Source organism: Malaclemys terrapin, chromosome 6 (assembly GCF_027887155.1).
Source record: "Malaclemys terrapin pileata isolate rMalTer1 chromosome 6, rMalTer1.hap1, whole genome shotgun sequence".
Lineage (NCBI taxonomy): Eukaryota > Metazoa > Chordata > Testudines > Emydidae > Malaclemys > Malaclemys terrapin.
This window is the reverse complement of record NC_071510.1, coordinates 118,324,861-118,346,951: the sequence shown is the minus strand read 5'-3', so window position 1 is coordinate 118,346,951 and position 22,091 is coordinate 118,324,861. Positions and strand designations below refer to the sequence as shown.

General features: G+C 43.2%; 1 protein-coding gene across 2 annotated transcripts in view; it reads right to left on the bottom strand.

Moving 5' to 3' along the window:
• Window positions 1–22,091, bottom strand: part of MYO5B (myosin VB) — a 385,776-nt gene that overhangs the window by 237,740 nt on the left and 125,945 nt on the right. For both annotated transcript variants that reach the window (XM_054031756.1, XM_054031755.1), the window contains exons 2-4: window positions 14,322–14,432; window positions 7,129–7,300; window positions 4,601–4,745 (exon numbers count right to left, since the gene is read on the bottom strand). In XM_054031756.1, the coding sequence (XP_053887731.1) occupies window positions 4,601–4,745; window positions 7,129–7,300; window positions 14,322–14,432 (428 nt within the window). The remainder of the gene's footprint in view (window positions 1–4,600; window positions 4,746–7,128; window positions 7,301–14,321; window positions 14,433–22,091) is intronic.

Here is a 22,091-nt window from a genome sequence, read left to right as displayed (position 1 = left end):
AGAATTCTATGGATGTGGAGACTGAACCATTTCTCACCTCCGGGAATGGCGCACTCAAAGCAAGTTTGAAACACAATGGCAGGGTGGTAAAAGGAAGCTCGCATTGCTGCCACCCATGCTGTGCATAAAGAGAAAAATTCATTTTCTTTTGTAGCATCTTCCATTAGTACGGATTCCGCCCCCATGTGAAGGAATGTCATGTAGTTAATTCTAAATATTAAATACTTCTCACTGTCATAAGACAGTTTTGTGTGGTCACCTCAATACATACTTGCTGCAAAAATGAAAACTGCCATACGGATTACATGGCACGCTATTGTCTTAAATACGTCAACTCCCAATGTCAAGATCAAAGCTGCCAGCTTTCATATCTCGAGGTCAATAATTTGTTGACGTAATGTAAATTAAATTCATATTGAAACAATAGTCGGCACCCAAAGGGGGAAACTTGAGTGTATTTTATCAGTAATCCATGCAAAGGATCCGTAGGGCTCCTTAGGGAAGTTGCTATTATATCAATAGGAGGTATTAAAAAACTCTTCTACACTACATTATGTCAATAAATACTTTCTTTCACACTGCCACTGAGGGACTCAAGAGAACAATTATACATGGATAAAGTCTTATACTCTGTTTCAGTGACACATTATTTCCTTCTTTTATTTAAAGAAATAAAACTAATAAAAGTGTATCAAACACAGAAAACACTAATGAGATAATGAGTATACTCAGGAAATTCCACAGGGAAAACTATCATAATATTGTCAAGTATCAGAGGGGTAGCCGTGTTAGTCTGAATCTGTAAAAAGCAACAGAGGGTCCCTGTGGCACCTTTGAGACTAACAGAAGTATTGGGAGCATAAGCTTTCATGGGTAAGAACCTCACTTCTTGCATCTGAAGAAGTGAGGTTCTTACCCACGAAAGCTTATGCTTCCAATACTTCAGTTAGTCTCAAAGGTGCCACAGGACCCTCTGTTGCTTATCAAAATATTGCAAGTCATCTTTCACCGTCTCAGCAACACCGAGAAACAATAAGCATCATCAGCCCTGGGTCTGATCCTGCAGCATCCTGAGTGCTACCCTCAACACATCAGCTTCAATAGCCCCCACGGGCACCCAGAACCTATAAAGATTGGGCTCCAATTTTTAGCTCATTTTCTTGTTTGTATGGGTTTATGTCAGACTTTTAATGATTTAAGTTTAACAGAGTATTTTGCATTAGTGCTCCACTAGGAATCAAAGGCTGAAAACTATAGAATACTCGAAACACAGAAATGCTGGGCTGGAAGGGACCTTGAAAAGTCATCGAGTCCAGCCCCCCGCACCAATGCAGGACCAAGTAAACCTAGAAAAACCCTGCCAGGTGTTTGTCCAACCTGTTCTTAAAAACCTTCAGTGATGGAGATTCCACAGCCTCCCTTGGAAGCCTCTTCCAAAGCTTAACTACCCTTATACAGTCATTAGAAAGGTTTTCTAAATATCTAACCTAAATCTCTCTTGCTGCAGATTAAGCCCATTACTTCTTGTCCTACAGCCAGTGGACATAGAAAAAATTTGATAGCAGCCCTTCACATGCTTGAAAACTTATCCAGTCCCCCCTCAGGCTTCTTTTCTCAAGTCTAAAGATGCCCAGTTTGTGTTTTTTACAATCTTTCCCCATAGGTCAGGATTGCTAAATCTTTTATCATTTTTGTTGCTCTCCTCTGGACTTTCTCCAATTTATTCACATCTTTCCTGAAGTCTGACACCCAGAATTGGACACAGTACTCCAGCTATTGACTTACTAGTGCCGAATAGAGTGGGACAATTACCTCATGTGTCTTACATACAACACTCCTATTAATAAACTTCAGAACATTTAGCCTTTTTAGCAATAGCATCACATTTATCATGTTATTATTTCCCAGTTATTTCCCATTTTGTAGCTGTACATTCGATTTTTCCTTCTTAAGTGTAGAATTTTCCACTTGTCTTTATTGAATTTCATCTTGTTGCTTTCAGACCAATTCTCCAATTTCTCAAGATCATTTTGAATTCTAATCCTATCCCCTTCCAGCTTTGTGTCACCTGCAATTTTTATAGGCACAGTCTCCACTCCATTACCCAAGTACCAGGACTGACCCTGCAGGACCCCACTAAATACCCCTGCCCCCAGATTGATAGCAAATCATTGATAATTACGCTGAATATGTTTTTTTCAACCAGTTGCGCACCCACCTTGTCAATTTCATTTAGACCACATTTCCTTGTTTGCTTAGAAGAATGTCATGTGGGACAGTGCAGAAGCCTTACTAAAATCAAGATATATCATGGCTAAGCCTATGTTTTAGTCATGGGTATTTTTAGTAAAAGTCATGGACAGGTCAAGGGCAATAAAAAAAAAAGTCATGGCCCCGTGACCTGTCCATGACTTTTACTAAAAATACCTGTGACTAAATCTTACCTGCTGGGAGGAGGGCACTCCTGAAGAGGACTGCTGCTGGGCGAGGGACCTGCTGCCTGGGTAGGGTGACCAGATAGCAAGTGTGAAAAATCGGGACAAGGGGTGGGGGGTAATAGGAGCCTATATATAAAAAAGCCCCAAATATCGGGACTGTCCCTATAAAATCGGGATATCTGGTCACCCTATGTCTGGGGCTACCAGAGCAGCAGCCGATGTGGCTGGCCCCTGGGCTGCTGGGGTGGTCCTGGGGTCAGCTGCAGCAGCGCTGCAAAATTCACGGAGGTAACGGAAAGTCACAGAAGTCACGGCCTTAATCAGTTCTACAGCTTCCCCCCATCCACTAGGTCTGACAGAGAATGAAATTCCTTATAATCCTATTATCCACTGGGTGCTTACAAACTGATCATTTAATAAATTTGTCCCAGTATCTTTCTAAGTATTGAAGTTAGGCTGACTGGTCTATAATTCCCTGGGTCCTCTTTGTTCCCCTTTTTAAAGAGAGTTACTGTGTTTGCCCTTCTCCAATCTTCTGGGACCTTACCAGTCCTTCACGAGTTCTCGAAGATAACTGCTAGCAGTTTTGAGATTGCTTGAGCTACTTCCTTAGGTACCCTAGGATGGATTTCATCAGGTCCTGCCAACTCTAATACTTGCAGTTTACCTAAATATTCTTTATCCTATTTTGGCTTGTGTTCCTTCCTCTCTTGTTGCTAATATTAATTGTGTTGAATATCTAGTCACCATTAACCTTTTTTAGTGAAGACTGAAGCAAATAGGCATTAAACACTTATGCAGGCTCTTACCTCAATGTCTTATATAACGTTGGCCACTGTTGGAAGACAGGCTACTGGGCTAGATGGACCTTTGGTCTCATCCAGTATGGACGTTCTTATGTTCACTTATTAGAGATCAAACAGTTGCATAGACTCCTGTCTCTCAAAAAATGCAATACTCAAAGATTCTGCTGAGTTTGAATATAACAGGCCAAGTTCAGACCTGGAATGGGTGGGTAAAACTCCATTTAAACCAGTGGAGCTGCACAGGCTTGCAGGGGTCTGAATTTGGCTCATGGACTGCAATCCTTGTTTTGTAGCAGTGATGATAGAGCTGCTATATAAAGAATACCAATGGTAAAAACATAATAAACCACTGATATGCACTGTTAGGTCACTGATGAAAAAAGGGCTAGGCAAGACATTTCAGAAATATATGAAAGCACTCGTGTGGATTTTTTAAACTCTACCAGGCATACAGGTTCCAACATGTATGGTTAAAATGGTTTTTGGCCCCAGCCAGATTATTTGACCCAAGAATTCCAGTACTAGTCTGATTGCTCCAAGTCATTTATTGAGATTTGTGTGTCCTTGGGTGAACTCACTCCTAGGGTGACCAGGTAGCAAGTGTGAAGAATCGGGACACTTTTTTTTGGAGGTATAGTTGCGTATGTAAGACAAAGCCCCTATTATCGGGATGTCTGGTTACCCTACTCACTTCAGACGTGCTTACATAATGGCATCATGACCTGAGATTCTAGGGTTAACCACAGCTGTAAAAAATGTATGGGTTCCCAATGACCTCGTGAACTAGTGGGCTGCCCTACATCACTACCCAATTGTCTACATGGGATGGAGCTGCAGTCTGACATACAACTCCACTCAGCACATATTGAGGTCATTTACAGACTCAGCAAAGTTGATTTAAAAGGTATTCTGAAATGCTTGTTTATTGAAGCTGCCACGACCACTAGGGACCAGTGAAAGTTGTTGTACCACAATGTGTACTGGCGTCAGGCAGACAACCAAACAGGATGCTGCCAAAGGAACCAGGATATTCTAAACTTCTAAAGAGTTGGAATCCTCACAGATCAGAGGACTGCTGAAAGACTGCTGGGGTGAGTTTGGGAGCAGAAAAAGTGGGGTACACCCCACTTTGGGGAGGCATAAGACCCTCAAGGTAAGTTTTCCTTTTTTGTTGGGTTTATGTAGATAAAAGGCCCAGATATTGCATAGGGTTTTCTTCCTAGCTGAGATGCAAAATTTTGCCTTGTCCTCCATAAAATTACACTAATTTTCACTGAAATTATATAATCTTCACCACCACCAAGGAAGAACAGCCCTGATTCTGGGTGTAAGCCTCTTAACCAACATATCACCTACCTAGCCATTTGCTTGTAGGCTTCTTCTGCCACTGCAAAGATGTGAGGATCCATGTCCCCCATGTTTTGGCCACTGTATGCGTAGATGACATCTTGTTCATAGATTGGCAATTGTTCGTATGGGTTAATGGCAACAAGCACAATACCTAAAGAAAACCAGACAAACATGCCGACATTAGAATTAAAACCAAGTCACAATAGTTTAACGCCTTTTTGTAAATATAAGGAGATTCAAAAAATGCACAGAAAAAAAAGAGTCCAGGTTCTTTACATCAGCTTTTCTTTGAATCTTGTAGAAATGGCTAATGCACTGGTGGAAAGAACAGCTCACATTAAGCTATGGAAGAGGAGCATAAAATATATGACCTGAATATAAGTCCGTCATATGAAGTAGGCCCTTTGGGCATTTCCCGCCCCCCCAAAAGTTGAAAGATACTGCTGTGTATAAGCCATATCCACATAATTGAACATCCACTGGACTCAAAATATTTTGGTTACTGGACTTCAGATGAAAATGCAAAGCCATAAGATTAACAGAAATTAAATGCACAAATCATGTTGAAGGAACATGAAAGATCTGAATTAAAAATCTTTAAAAACTTCCTCTATTCCTTCCTGTAGAAAATCCAGACTGCTCACTTCATCATAAAGTCACACCATTGGGCTTAGGAACCGCAGCCACCCAAAAACATGGCACCCCGCCCCATCCTGTCATCATCTCCATATTGGGAGCATGGGGGGAGATATCAATCAATCCATGGGATCCCCATGGATTCGGGAGGGTTGTCTGCATGGTTCAGAGAGTATGTGTGCTGCACCAGCTATTGACAACAGCATGAGAGGAGGATAGCATCAGAAGCCTTCCTCTAAATATGTTCTGGGTTTGTGGGCTTAAATCAGACACTAATGTTATTTTAGCCTGCTGTAGGAGGAGTGTGGTCTGGTGGCTACAGGTAGAGACAGGAGGACAGCTTAACCTTGAATTTTAAATGTTCCCAATTGATGTTAAGTTGTTAAAGCTAAGAATGCAATAAACCAAACTCGATTTTCAAGTTCAAGCCTGTAGGTCCATTACAGACAGACAATTTAATTAAATAGAAGACCCTGGATGGCACTTTGAATGATAGAACCAAACTTCCAGAGAAAATTATTAATTAAGCAAACAGGCATACAATTATCATTTACACAGGTACTACAATTATACTCACTTTCAAAGACGGAAGAGCTTATCAATGGGTGATCAGCCCACTGACAACAGAATGAAGTATAGTTTATAATCCTGTAACCTAACGGTATCCTTTTGGTGTTAATTGGAGATCTCTTGCAATTTAGCAAGGCTACTCTTTTTATAATCTATTATAATACTAATTAACATTAAACATACCCATTACCATATTCACATTTCCTGCATCTCTTTATTGGCTCTTTACAACACACATTATTTAAATTAACATCTGAATCAATGTCCTTCTCCTGCTATCAATATAGATAGCATTTTAATAACACATTCCAAATTCTCAAAAACACACTCATAAAAAACCCTGCTAAAACCAGATATAACCAAAACATAACCCAGGGTTACGTCCTTGCTAACTTCAATTTTCCCATCTTACTATCTCCGACTTTTCTCTCTAACTTTTGCTCATACCAGCGAGCTCAATTTCTCACTCCTCTATATTTAGGCCAAAGTCTATTTTCTATTTATTTCTTAACCTAACACCTTTTGTAGGCTGCAACAGGACACCTGGGTTCTACTCCTACTTCTGCTACTGACCGCTGTGCACCTCAGTCACTCTAATCATTAAGACAGGTATTACATTATCAGCTCCACAGAGACGTTGTGTGGCTTAATTAATTAATACAATAAAAGCTTTGTTATCTGCGTGTTGGTAGAATGGGGGGGGGGGGGGGGCGTGTGCCAGTAAGTCAAAATTCCGGTTAACTAAGAGGGAGGGAGTTTGGGTGCAGGAGGGCGCTTGGGGTAGGAGTTGGGGTGCAAGAGGGGTTTTGGGGTGCTGGATCAAGGAAGCACTCACCTTGAGTGGCTCCCCGGAAACGGTGACATGTCTCTGCTGCTCCTAGGTGGAGGCGTGGCCAGGCAGGCTCCACGCACTGCCTCGACTCACAGGCGCCGCCCCCGCAGCTCCCATTGGCCGCGGTTCCCAGCCAATGGGAGCTGCGGAGCCAGCGCTCAGGGTGGGGGTAATGCATGAAGCCCCTGTAGCCATTCCTCTGCCTAGGAGCAGTAGGGACATGTTGCTGTTTCCAGGGAGTCATGCAGAGCCAGGTAGGGAGCCTGCCGGCCCTGCACCAACTGGACTTTTAATGGCTATCAGAAATGCCAGTTCCTAGAGCTTTCCAGTTGGTACAGTGCTGGCTAACACAGCTTTTACCGTATATGGTAAAATCCTCAGATCAGAGGAGCTATGTAAATATTACATTGTTATAAAAAGATTAATATTAATTTCTTATATGCTAATACTGAACAGTGCAAAAAATCCCCTGATGCAGATGTATTGTAATACTCACCACAGTAGGTATAGATGTGATTCGATTCCAAGAATCTGACTTTTAAATTATGTAGGACAGCAGGCTCATGGAGATAACTTAGAGCTGTCAGGTCATTTTCGCCCACCAAAATATCTGGATTACGCAAGAAGGGCAGTTGGTTGGTTTTGAGATCAACTGGATAGTCACAGATCTGAAGTAATACAAATTGCACACAAAAACCAGTTAAAAAGTAAGAACCATCTTGTTTCTTTTTCTTTTTTTTTTTTTAAACTCATGTAGGGATAATTCTGCCCTCGAAAGATTATTTATATTACATTAGCACCTAGAGGCCCCAACCAGAATCCAAGCCCCACTGATAGCTAGAATCCAAGCCCAGATAGAATGTGCACATATTGCCTACTGAAGTGAATAGGAGTTCTATGCATCCACAGCAGTCACCCCTTTAAAAAATATTTGCAATTATTTGTGGATAACTAAACAATATTGCTTTCGTATTTCCTGCATTCCCTGGGGATTTCCCAGTGCTGAATAAGGGCAAATACTTTGGACATTGCACAAAAGACAACATTCACTGCTGAGGGTTTCACCCTTGTTGACTAAGTGTATCTACTCTCACTGTCTAAAGCAAACCCAGGAAGTCTTTAGGGGTGACCAAGGAAGGAGATGGCACAAGCTACCTCAAAGTGTTAGTAACACACGGCACCATATATCAAAAACCGTAAAAGCATAAATGAATCCAATATGTGCAGCTTTATTTATTCTCCTTTAAGGTCAGCCAGAGTCACGGAATCCAGAGTTCTTCCCTTTGACAAAGTTATTTGTTGACTTTTTTTTTTAATTAAAGTCAAACACATTATGCTCTATACTGCCATCAATCTCTTCTGACAATGGGGAAAGGATGCAAAGGAGCAAACACAGGAGCACTGTAGACTTACGCGAGGAACATGGTGATGGCATTACAATATACGGCTCACTATATGCTAAAGAGTTTTGGCTTTCCCCCAACTGAACAGCAGAGCCACCGATTAGAATCAACATGACTTTTTTCCCTTTATCTGTAAATACCTTTGTCAACTCCCCTGTGGGCACTTCCACTGTCAGACACTTAGAGACAGGAGATGGTTTGGGAAGTTTCCAGTTTGGTATTTACTGGATACATTTAACATTTGTTTACACTTCAGATGAATTATGTTCCTGCCCCCTGAACCCTCTGATAGTAAGTTCCTCCAGCAATACAGAAACCCTGCTTGTGAAAGCAGAAAGAGGCAGGTGAGAATTCCCATGCTATTCATTTTATCCAACAAGTTGTTTGGTTTAGTTAGAGAGGCACGTACTGGAAAGAGTGAATACATCAGCAATGGTACAACAGATAGTGCCTAGAGCAGAGGAGACGTAGGCAGGTGATATGTGGGTGATATATGCATGAATACTAGGTGGGGAAAAGCATACCACGGCCATTCATTGCCAACTGTGTCAAGTATGTTCTGCTCATTTGCCTCTTGGACAATCTAACAAACAGCGCCAATTAATATTTTGGCAGCTAATGGATGCTTATGGAGGAGGAGTTCATTTTTCACTCCTCAAAAGACATGCTGGCACTGCCATGTTTCAGACCTTCAGTTCCTCAGCCAATAGCGTGGAATGTTTAGCAAGATTCTCTTGAAGTGATGTGACAAACTGAAACCTTCATGTTGCCACTGTCTTGACTCTTCATCCGCTGAAGCCTTTACCCTCCCTTTCACCCCTCTCTCACCTTGATGGCTGCAGAGAGCCTCCTCTATGGACTCCTTAATTCCTCCCTGCCCAGATCTCCGCATGTGCATCAGATTTAACACATGGCCATTATTCCCACATTCAAAACTATCATCAAAGATCAGGGCCCTCAATGTGCTAAGCATTGTCCAGACATGTAACAAAGAGGACAGTCCTTGCTGTCAAGGATCACAACCTAAACGGGAGACAGGACTGAAGAGGAGGACAAAACAGTCAAATAGGACAGTAGAATGAAGAAACCAAAAAACAAAAACAAAAAACCCACACCCAACTTCATCACTCATTTTAGGTTCCAATTAAAAATTGTCCTCTCAAACCAGGGCTTTGGAGCGGAGCCCGGAGCTGGAGCAGCTCTGGAGCAGTGGAGCTGCAGGCCTTTGCCTGGAGCTGGAGCAGAGCCGGAGCACAGCTCCAAAGCCCTGTCTCAGACTCAAAGGAATGGTGCCATCCTGCTTCAGACGTTGCTCCTCTTCCTTGCCCATCGATTAATGCTGCTTCCTCTGTCCCTTCCAACCATCTTGCCATTGCTGGTGCAAAACCGTTCTCCTCAAACGTCTTCCTCCTAGTTCTCCTCACTTTCCTAACTGATCCTCCACAGCTTCTTCCTCTGAGACAGCTTGGTATTGTTCTTTCAGTTCTGTATGATGCCACATAAGCTTTACACACTAAAACCCTTTTTGTATAAAACATACTGCGGAAATGAAGCTGTGTTTCACATTCAGAGTTACTATTCCAACTGCCATCAGAAACAAAGCTTCAACACAGATGAGAAAACGCTCAGCTTTTGGCCAGGCCGGTGCCATAAGCAAAGTAAATCACCACACAAGAGTTTGAAGTCTTGACTCCCCCAACCCCCAAGAGGTCCCAGCCAAGACTGGAACCCCATTATGCTCAACTAAAAGACAATCCCTGCCCCGAAGAGTTTACTAGCTAAATAGACAAGACAGACAAAAGGTGGGAAGAAAACCAGAAGCACAGAGAGATGAAGTAATTTGCCCAGCATCACACAGCAGGTCAGTGGTAGAGATGGGAACGGAGCCTGGTCTCCCAAGCCCCAACCCATTATCCTATCCAGTAGGCCATGCTGTCTCTTTCGGATATGTAGGAGTGGCATCACCCATGCAGCATACAGACTGAGTTCTTCCACTCCTGAGAGAATCTCAATGAAGTTTGACCTTTACAAAAATCTTTACTGCTGCAACTGAGTTCCGTGCGATAATCCCCACAGTCCTGCATTAGGGTTTTTGAGAGCCTAGGATTCCCATGGAGTATGTAACACTGAGTTCATCACTCCAGAAAGAGATTTGTGATATACACAAGGAGCCAGGAACAGGCCTGCTGGAACCATAAATCCATGAACATTCACTTAGATGAAAAGGATAAGAAAAAGGAGCTAGTAACAACAACAGCGGAGACATTTCAACTGTCAGGAACCAAAAGCTTTCAATTCCCTGAAAGAGATCCTGATGTTCATGTTACCTTCATTTGATGCATGTGTGTGTCACTCCATGCTAATCTAAAGTTTATCAGACCAACATGCACTCATCACACTCAGCAGGGACTTCATAAGAATGGCCTAAACAATAAAAACAAACTGCACAGGAAAAATATTGAAAGGGGGAAAAATCCAGCCATATAAATCTGTCTTTTTAAAAAATGAACGGAGCCTTTATTCACTTTAGAAGCCGACTTGGCTGCGTAGCTTTGGCTCTGAAGGATATGACAGACGTGTCGCTAACTGAAAACCTACAGTAAATTGAACGGTCACAAAATCGCCTAAAGGATAGATTTCCATTTAACAACATAAAATAACTGTGGAATAAAAACCCCAAGACTTAGTCCAGCTCTAACAAACTACTTCATTTTGGCACAGGTGGCCCTGAACGTTATCTATCAGAATGACAGAAGCGGAGTTGAACTTTTATCATGCCATATTTCAGGTATGGACTGTTCATTCTACTCCATTTATGAGACCTGTACCAGTAGGAAACAGCTATCAACACCTGTTAAGAGCAGAAAACAGACCTTTAGAACGTAACCAGTCTTCTCTAAAGGAAGATGCGTTAATTGCAAAGCAGCATCACAGGGGAAACACACTAAATCTGACAGTGTGAATCCAAAGATGAATGTGTCCATCTAACAAACACTTAAGGTATCTTAATGGTTTTATATCAAATAAACTCTGTCATAATATTGAAATGACTCATTCCTTTATGTCCCGGCAACAGCATCTATGCAGTTTCCACAACATACAATAGCAAGCAGTCTTCTGACCTTCCCTTCTTTACCACCACTACCCCCAGCCAGAGATACATCACCCAGAATTGGCAGGACTCACCCTGGCTGTTTCTATCAGGTTCACCTGATCACTGAAGGTTTTGAAGTGTTAAGCTGTTGGAATTCCCACAAAACCCAAGAGGGGAAATAACTACATAGAATTTGAAATAGTGATGAATGTTACCGGACTGACAGCACTGGAGGCTTCACATACAGCAGAGACTGTAGCAGTGCAAGCTTCACCCACACAGCCCCATTCCCTGATCTAGAGGGAGAACTCCAGGAGGTAAAAGGATAGCCAGCCAATCAAGCCAGTTAGTGCCAGTTGTGAGATGGGCAACAAGAACTGAGCCAAGAGCACATGCTCATTTCACATCTGTCACCTAATTCCTTGCTAGGATACGAGCACTATCCTGAATTATTGGGCTCGCTGTTCTTCATGGAAGCCTTGTTTGATTGTCTCAGAAGCAGAAGAGAGGTAACTGATTATGGAAATAAAGGAATCCACAGCTGGCAGTAAAGCAGAAAGAAAGTTTCCTGCTCATTCTCTCTGGTAGTATGCTGTAAGGGCAGGCAGCTCTGTGGGATGATCAGGGAGAGGAATGTGTGTGTATTATTGGGAAAGAGCACAGGCACTGGACTATTATTCTAAGGACATCGCATTTGCAGAGAGGAGAAAGATGAGTTCCAATGGGGGCCTCAGATAAAGGAGTAGGCTGGCAAACCTGGAACTACTAAAGAGACACCTCAGTTTTGCACATGAATGTTAATCACATCACTGGATTTCATTACTTGTTAGCAGTGGGAGAGAAGAGTGAGAGTGTCTAACAGCTGGTCAGGCTGGCAGCTCCAAGGCTGGCTCTATGTTCTGGAGTTTTGCTGAGAGTCAGACACCAGGGAGTAGGGGCAGGCTCCAGCAGATATCCAGAACTAGGGCTCTACCAAATTCATGGCCGTGAAAAAAACATCACGGAGCATGAAATCAGACCTCCCCACTGAAATCTACCTATTGGAGAGGAGCGGGAGGGGGACAAAGAATGCGAGGAGGTCCAGTGGAGTGGCACATATTTATGGATGGCCCTTGGAAGATTAACAACCACGGGAGAAGACTATCAAGCTGCGCAAATGAATGTGTCCCCAGTCTCCTCACTCAGTTCCAAGGTGCGTTATGTTGCTTTCCCAGTGACATTGGCACTCTGACATACTGCTACTGGCCACCCTGCTTATACTGAACCCAAAAGAAGAATTGTTTTCATAACAGTCTAATCAAGCATCTCTCATTCCTGCTCCCCAGCTGCCTGTTCAGTAAGAGGGTAACACACTATGTGCCAGTGTGAAACCGGTTCATTGGCAGGAGCTGTGAATTATTCACACAGCCCTTGGAGCATTTTCAGTTTGGGGAAGCCGTGTCTGTTAACTGTTCTAGTAACACAGCAGATCGTCCCCTGGACAATTAAAAAAAATTGCCTGCTCAATGGAAAAACCAATTTAGATGAAGCAGTTCATGAAAAATATATTTCTTGGCACGATTATACGAGTTACACAGATTGTAGGCTATGCAGCTCTGCTAAAACATGGTGCTGAAAGCAGTAAGGTCAAGCTGGCTTATTAGGGAATTTAGTTCCTTTAATGTTCCTCAACAGAACATCAATCTAACTGGAGTGCGCTTGGTAGTTTCAATAGCACTTGGTCTTTGTAACAAAAGAGTGTCAGTAGAGCTGACTCTGGGCATTCAGAGATGACAAGTGGATAAAACTCCTCTTTGTGCATAAAGCCATAGAAGCCTGGTGCACCACTTAAATGTTCAAGTTAGGGCATAAGCAGTGAATGGGCCTATGATGATCCTCGACACCCAATAAGATTAAGTCCTTCTTTAAGAAATTACCCACCTATCAAAGCAACAGACCGTAGCAGTGCTGGGAATTTCCTGAGCAAAGCTGTCCAGTTTTCTCAGACTATAAATTTGTGGGGATCTGGGAGCTCCCTGCACTTCAGGAGCTGAGACAGTCAGAGATTTGGCTGCCCTCTACCACTGTTTTCCATGATCCTCCAAATTTTGATGCAGTGAAATCATAAAGGTGGCCCTGAAGTAAATTCCATAGCCAACTCTGCACCACCATGACATGGTAGAGTTTCATCATGATGTTGGTTTTGCCACATGCTAATGTAATGTGATTGTCTCAGCGTGACACTGTCCTACAGAACAATTTCATCTGAGTATGAACAAGGCGACATCATAACAGACCATCCTTCTTCCTCCATTCTTCCCTAAGTATGAATCCTCAGCTCAACACTACGAAGATGGTCAAGGTACTCAATCATTCATCAGTCTTTGCAAATGACCTAGCTCCAGATCATTGGTCTATAGAGCTCATTTACCTAGGCTCTTCTAACATTCCCATCAACATGACATTTATAAGAACTGGATTTTAAAAAGATTTCTCCTAAATTGGTCCAGCAAGGACTCTACTCAGTTATTACTCATTTTGGTTTTTAAATGTTAGCAGCAGCAGCTGCCCACAGCTTAAGATACCGGGTTGATTTCAGCCTGTGTTAGCAAGAGAAGCCTTTTGAAAAGTACTCTGAAAACAGACAGGCCTGAGTTCTTTTCAAAAACTCTCTCTGGAGTTTCCTGTCACCCTCCTTTAGCACCATTTTTTTTTTTTTTTTTTTAAATAAAAAAGACAAGCACTGAAATGAAATCTGGGTTTTATACTGGAGTAAACCTGAAAAGACTGAGCATACATAGAAAAAAAAAAGTGTCATTTGGCCAGTTATTTTCTGTATTCTGCTGTCTTTTACTTCTGATACTTATGGGTTTGAATAAGCAATATGAAATATTTACTGCTTCCAATTCATCTGCCAGCCAAGTCATAATCTGGTGTTTGTGACAGTCTGCTGTTTTAAAAATTACTTGGATGTCATACACAGACTATAACTTCACAGCAGAATCAAGTCAAAGAAGATTGGCTGTGAGGCAGGAAACCTTTGATTTGAATATGAATCCCTTTGAGAACCTGAGACTGTGGCAAAGTGATGTACGACGGACTTTTTTTAAAAATACACCAAGAACTTGTAATGATTCAGGCTTGTTCAGAGGATCATTTGAAGCTTAGATCTACCACTAAAAAGGGCAATATATATAATTTTAATTAACTTACAGTGTCATCTTCAAATTTCAGGTGTAGGCTTTTATCCCCTTCTTTGTAATCCTTGATAATTTCTCCTGATCTCCACACTTCATCAGGGTCAGGAATCCAAACTTTTGTGTACTGAAAAGAAAAATGCATGAAAATCAGTTAGGTCAGAAATATATTCATTCACTAGGGATACAATCCTACTCTGACTGCAGAGTCAATGGAAGTTTCTGTCATTGGCTTCAATGGAAGCAACATCAAGACCCACCTCAACATATAGCACAACATTACAGTCATCAGACTGCTTCTTGACTAGACTGGTTTACTTGCTTGTTACTAACTGTAAGATCAAGTACAGTATGATACACAACTATAAAAAGAAGAACAGGAGTACTTGTGGCACCTTAGAGACTAACAAATTTATTAGAGCATAAGTTTTCGTGGACTACAGCCCACTTCAACTATGTTCTACCTTGTGAAGTGATCTCTGAGTTTGATTTCACTGACAATTTACCTGTCATTGTAGCTCGTAAAAATAATAGCATAATTCTTAAAACAATTTTAAGAAAGCAAATGCTTCTTCTTATGGAATGACAGAAAGGTGGCTTTTGAAATACAAAACATGCTTTCTGAGGAACAGAAACGTACTACAAAAAGCATAAGTAGGCAAAGCATAAACATTTACAATGTTATCATAAAAGAGCAGCTTCTCATTAATAGCTTCATTATTAAAGCAGATACAACAGCTCTAAAGATGTCAGATAAAAAGTGATGCCTACAAAGGTTTAAGGAATAAAAAATCTAATTCAAAGAGCTGCAATGAATATTCACACGCATGCCCCTCAAAGGTAAGTGGATATACTTTTGATTTCTCCAAACGTCTCATACAATTACACCTCTAAACCTGCAAAGGCACCAGTGTGGGGGACACTGTCAGAGACCAAACCAAGGAGGGACACCAAAAAATTCATACTTGTTTTTTACACACACACACACACACACACACACACACACACACACACACACACACACACACTTTATGTTTAAAGAACATTCAGTCAAGAAATGCCAGAAGGTTATCTGTGCAACCTTAATTTGGCCCCCCATGTGTGTATGCATTATGATAATCTTTAATTACATGACCCTCCCTCCCCCATACTATTTTTTCATCACAGGAAACCTGTTTCATCAGTGCACAGTTAATTAGCAGCCACTCAATATTTTGTTTTATACTGTTCAGTGCAATTCCCCAGGCTTTCCTCCCTCCCACTGCATACTATTCAAACCCTGCTCTGAAGACAATTATTAATTTCCTCATGGGTTTCCTCCATTCTTGTACTATACTATAATCAGTATAGTACAAGAATGCTTCACAAATACTATATTCCCAAAAAACTTGTGAGGTGAGAAGATGGTATTAGCCCAGGGGTAGGCAACCTATGGCACGCGTGCCGAAGGCGGCACGCGAGCTGATTTTCAGTGGCACTCACACTCCCCAGGTCATGGCCACTGGTCCGTGGGGCTCTGCATTTTAAATGAAGCTTCTTAAACATTTTTAAAACCTTATTTACTTTATATACAACAATAGTTTAGTTATATATTATAGACTTATAGAAAGAGACCTTCTAAAAACATTAAAATGTATTAATGACACACGAAACCTTAAATTAGAGTGAATAAATGAAGACTCGGCACACCACTTCTGAAAGGTTGCCGACCCCTGTATTAGCCCCATTTAACAGATGGAGAACTGCAGCACAGAGAGATTAAGGTCAAAAGTATCCACTAATCTTGGATGCACAATCTGAGGTGTCGAGGACTTGACTTTATGAAGTAAGTAGCATTATACAGCACTTCGTATGTTCAAAGCACAGCTTCACCTAACTTCAGCTGCAGTTATGAGTGCTCAGCACGTCTGCAAATCAGATCTTAGGGGTTCCAGCTGAGCATCCAGAAAATGAGGAACACAGTTAATATCCTGTGAAAAGTTTGGTTGAAGTGACTTGTCCAGCATCACACAGGCGTTCTGTGGCAGATGCAAAGACAGAATCCAGTTCTTCAGGGCAGCATTCAACTGACTAGACAGACCATCCTTTCTCTTCCTGCAATCCCCTGCCTCATTCCTTACACACTTTCCAGCTTCTGCAACAAATGAAGAACAGCCTCCTTTTTTACACAACCCTCATTTATTCCCAGGGCAGGATGTGCACTGTGTGAGACAGGGGTCCTGTTGTGGGGGGAAAAAGTATGTGATCACCTAACTGAAGACTGTACATGTTGTGCACAAGCAGGCCCGATTAAAATTGCACAGGCAACCTTAATTCTGTCATTTCCTAACTTTTGAGCTTGACTTTGTAACCTTTCAACATAGGGTTTTTAATGTGTAATTTCCTAGGTTTTCCTGGGGCCGGAGGCAGATGGCAACAAATTCCATCATACTGATCCCTAGACGGGCCAGCAGCAGGGTTGCAACTTTTAGATGTACCACACAGACCTCTGCCATTTGCACTAAACACAGTAAACGATAGTGTGACAACCTAGTATTGCTTTCTGTAGGCCAGCAGTAGAAGAGGACGAGACACTTTGCCTGTGGGTTTCCATAGATATTTGCTGACAGCAAAGGAATGCAGAGACTCAGGAATTTTGGGTTCTGTTCCAGGCTCTGAAGGGGCATGAGCTCTAGGCAGCTCAGACACCCCCAAGCTTGACTTATTCTGCCCCACCCCTTCCAGTCCCATCTCTTCCCCTCCCCTAGCTCCTAAGTCCAGTCCCATTCACCTCCCCTAGCTAGTCCCAATTTCCACTCCCCAGGCTTCTCACCCCAGTCCCCAGGGCTGGCTCCAGGCACCAGCCCACCAAGCATGTGCTTGGGGCGGCGGGGCACTCCGGCCTGAGAGCGGGGCCGCAACTGGGCTCGCCGCCCTCTCCGCGGCGCTCTGGCCGCCGGGGAGAGCGGAGCCGCAGCGGGCTCGCCGCTCTCCCCCCGGCGCTCCGGCCGGCTGGGGAGAGTGGGGTCCCGGCCGGGGAGAGCGGGGCCCCGGCCGGGCTGGCCGCCCTCCCCCCGGCGCTCTGGCCAGTCGGGGAGAGCAGAGAGCCGTGGCGGGCTCGCCACCCTCCCCTCAGCGCTCTGGCTGCCGGGGGCTCTCCGCCCTCCCCCGCGGCGCTCTGGCCGCCGGGGAGAGGGGAGAGCGGAGAGCCCCGGCCAGGCTCGCCGCCCTCCCCCCAGCGCTCCGGCTGATCAGGGATTGCGGCCCGCGGCTGGGCTCGGTGCCCTCCCCTGCCACGCTTGGGGGGGGGGGGTGCGGCGGGTGGCTTTTTTGCCTAGGGCGGCAAAAAAGCCAGAGCCGGCCCTGCCAGTCCCACACTCCTTTTCTCAGCCAGTCCCAGTTCCCCTTCTCCCACACTGGCTCCCCAGCCAATCTGTCACTTCCCCAACCCTCACTTCCAGTGGACCCCCATCACTCCTCCATCTCCCACGTTCCCTGCACCCATTGAATCCCAAAGCCAATGTCCTCATCAAGTCTGTGTTTCACCTCCACACCACCTTGCCCCTACAGTGCCAGGTATCCCCCTGGGCCCAGCTCCTCATCACGTCTGTCTCCTCTCCACCCCACCTCCTTCTCGCAGGCACACTGAGTCTCAGTCCCCATCTCCTTGCACACCCAATTCTCTCTGACTCCTCATCCAATCTCTCCCCACAGCACTATCTACTGGCTTCCAAGGTTCCCACTCCTCTGTTGCCCGCAGCTTCCTTGCCCTGCCAGTCCCAGTCTGCCCCCTAACTCCTGGTCTCAGTTTCCCTCTCAGTCTCCCATCCCAGTTTCTCCCCCTACTCCAAATGTCCCCCTGGCTCCTCCTCCCAATCTATTCCCTCCTCAGGTTTGGATCTTGCCCTCTCCACATCTGAATCAGGCAGCTTCTTTCTCCTCTCTGCCTGGGCCCCGCCAGGATGGGGAGTGCATTGAGACCACAAGAGAGATTGGCTCGCTGCTCTGAATTCAGGTCATTTATAACTTGGCCAAATTTAGGCAGATTTTCATAGATCTGGCAAAAGGCACACAACTGCCACAAAGGTCACACCTCTGCCAAATTTCAAGTCCCAGCTCCATAGCATTTGAAAAGATTTTGAGATATTAAGTAAATAAATAAATAAATAAATAAAACATGGGCAAAACATTGCATTTTTCCCCTGGCCTCATTCTCAGAAGCAGCTGAACCACTGACCGAAATTTAAAAAATAAAATTTAACCTTCTCGTATGGAAAGTTTCTTCCCAGAGTGTTAAAATCTGGCAAAGTTATAAGCAACTGAAAACAGGGTCTTCTGGGAAGTGTCAGCACCACCTACTACTTTACCCAGCAGTCCTGCTCCCCACCCCCACAAAACTTAAAATGCTGTGCTATTTGTTCATGTAGTGTAAATAATTCTATAACCTTAGTTTCATGATTCCTTGTTACGGATGCAAATAGTTTTGTACAATGAGAGAGGGACACCAAATGTGTGTGGAACGTGGGCAGCTTCTGGAGTAAAGTGAGTGGCCTACCTTGAAACAGGGGCATTGGAGGGGTAAGAATACAATATGCATTTTGTTCATATTACTGGACCTATCCCTGGAGCAGCTAGGCACTTATTTACAAAACATTTGGTTAAAATAATATTAAACCTACCTGGTAAGGCCAGCTGAACCTAGCTGCCATGAAACTGCAGATAGTATGTGGCTTTTTCTTAACTAACTGCTTCTGTTTGCAACAAATACAAAAGATTTATATGGTGACCACTCAAGAATTGTTCTTGAGAGGTCAAAAGGGGGACAATGTAGATAAATTTCTGATAATTTTCATATGACTTTACATTGTGCCTCTTCATATAACCTTGTGGTGGGTCTACCCACGTGTGACCTCTGTTTTCATGGGACTTTGTATCAAAACCTCATTTAGAAACTTTGCATTGCCCTTGGTATAATATTATAGCCCCTAAGGATAGAATAAAATAGAAGAAAAATTTCTTTTTGCTAGCAGTAGAACAAGAGCTCTCCCCCCCCCCCCCCACTCTTAATCAATTGCCCTGTTGAATGAATGAGGTGTGAATGAGCAAGGCATGGAAGGCAGCACCTCCAGACAGCCTCAACTGTTGGAGAGGGGCTGGGAGCCAGACCCAAGGACAATAAAACGTGTCAAGTGGGCTCATTAAAGAGAAGCAGACATACCTACGGCCTCGGGGGTTAGAAGCAAGCACCTTCTTTTGGAAACACCCTCTTTGCACCATTGGGACAACACTCAAAAGAAAGCAGCACGAAAGACCAATAGACACAGACACAGAGTTTAAATCTGGTATAGATTTGCATGAAAGGGAAGCTGCTATAAAAGTAAGGTGTCTTGCAGAGGACCCCGGGTCTCGTCTTGTCAACATGGGAGCATCGATCCGGATCGGCAGAAGCCCGGCTCCACCCCCTCCTCCATCTAACTCACCTGGCCAGTGAAGTTAAGGGGAGCAACTAATTGGTAACAACAAGACGGAATGGGTTTGTGTGTGTGTGTGTGTAAGTGTAAGTGTAATATATTATATGCATATAATACAGTGTTAATGAATACATGTATTACTAATAAATGTGGCGTTTTGCCTTATTCCCCTTGAAAAGATCCTGTGCAGTACTTTAAGTACAACATTTTGGTGGAGAATGCGAAATGGGGAGCAAGCATAGAATCCACAGTTATTATAAAACTGGTGTGCACACCGCCAGCTTTAGCAAGCCTGGCACTATAGGAAAAAGAGTGTAAACTTTCAGTTAATTAACCAAACTCTGAAGGATATAGGAGTTTAGGTTTAAATTGTGTTTCTCACTGTGATCCGGGGAAGGATCTAACCAAACTCTGAAGGATATAGGAGTTTAGGTTTCAATTGTGTTGTAGAGGTACATACACCCTCAGCCATAGGAAGGCTGAGCTAAAGAGGAGAACTTAGTGTTTCTCACTCTGATCCGGGGAAGGATTTGTATAATTGGTGTATGAACCCTCGGTGGTAGCAGACCGAGTAATACAGAGGGAAGCTTAGCGTCTCTCCCTCTGGCCCAGAGTGGGTTAAAATCATAAAATGCAGATCTTGTTCTGTTAAACCAAACTCTGAAGGATATAGGAGTTTGGGCAGTGTAGTGTGGTTTATGTTTGTTTGTTTTTTGTAAGTAATATTGTGGTAATTTCACAATTTAAAAAAAATGTTTAAGAAACAGGACCAGGAAGGGTGGGGGCTAGTTGGAAAGCCCACCCTCCTTGCTAAATTAGTAGTGAAACAAGGCTTGTGCCCACGAAAAAAAACTGTTTATTGAAAAAAGCAGGATCGGGCCCAGGCAAGCAATAGATAAAGAAACTGAAAAACAGGTTGGGTACAAAGAGTTAAAACAGCACTCTCAAATCTTAAAGCAGCAGTGAGATCAGGAAAAGAAACATTTGAAACCCCAGAAGGGGGCAGACCTTTGGGACCCCTCTGGAGATTGGGAAGGGGGATATTTGGGTAAATTCCTCCTCCCAGGGCCAAAATGCCATTGAAACAGTTAACAACAGTGCCTGCTTCTGCCTCAGATCTCCAGGCCATGGCAAAATGGCTGGAGATTTTAAAACAAAAATTTTTTTCTAGATGGAGTGTTAACGCCCTTTTACTGAGAGAAAGGGAAAATTTACACTCACAAAAATGCACCACTTAATTAGCATTTGTGCAGCCCCAAGTACCAAACACACTGTGGCAGAGACCAAGCAGGTTCTGCCATGGTGAAAGCACTGTGCTAATTTGTTTCCAAGCTTCTGTCTTTCAGGCTCTGAACCAGAACATCAGGAGAGCTGGCACCAGCTGAAGAGTTATAAAATACCATGGTTATAGTGTCATGACAAAGTCTGTGTTCAGTGTTCTGTGTTGCATGTTCTGTGTCTGTCTCTAGTGGTGTCCTGTGCTAGCACTGGGTCTAGAAAAAGAGGGGATACTACACTAGACAGGGCAAATGTCTTTTCCTCTCTCTACTTCCCCCATGTCCATCCAACTTATCAATCACCACTTGCGTCCAAAAAAACTTTGGTTCCCCAATGCATCAGGTTTATTTTTTGTTAGGTTCTCTAATAGTATTGTTAGTTACATTTGCTTGTACTATTAATTCCACACTTTCCTCTATGCACTCTGTATTCTACTTCCCCAAGCCCTGAAGGGTAGTTCTTGGGCCCCCATAACCTGTAAGACCTTGGCCCATAATTGTATGGCCCCATCTTTCAGGTCCCCAAAAACCTCTGAGAACAACTGTTAGAAATAGGGGATTCTGCATTAAAAAGGTCCTAACCTCAGTAACTTTTATTGTTTGATGACTATTGCAGCATCAAACTTGGACCTCATTTTATTTGTCAATGTACCTAATTATTGTAATGGTTTCAGGTTTTATTGTATTCCCAATTATTATAATTGTTTGCATTTCTGTTTATATTATATCTGGTGTTTGGTCAATTGTAATGATTTTAGTTATACTCACCTGCTTATAATTGTTTGGTTTGTTTACAACAGATCACCTGTGCCCTACAATGACAACTACTGTACTGTACTGATCATAGATCAAGGGGCGGAGTGTTGTAGGAGCAGCACTGATCTGTATGCAAACGGCTATAGCTAGTGGGAGGCACTGAAATGCAGATACTTGCCCTATCTACTTTGGAACACAAAATGTTTTGGGTAACTTTGGGTAATATTAAGGTTTTAATGCATTTGTTAAAACAAAGGAAATGATCTCTGTTTGATACCTACCAATATGACTGGATGCAGTATG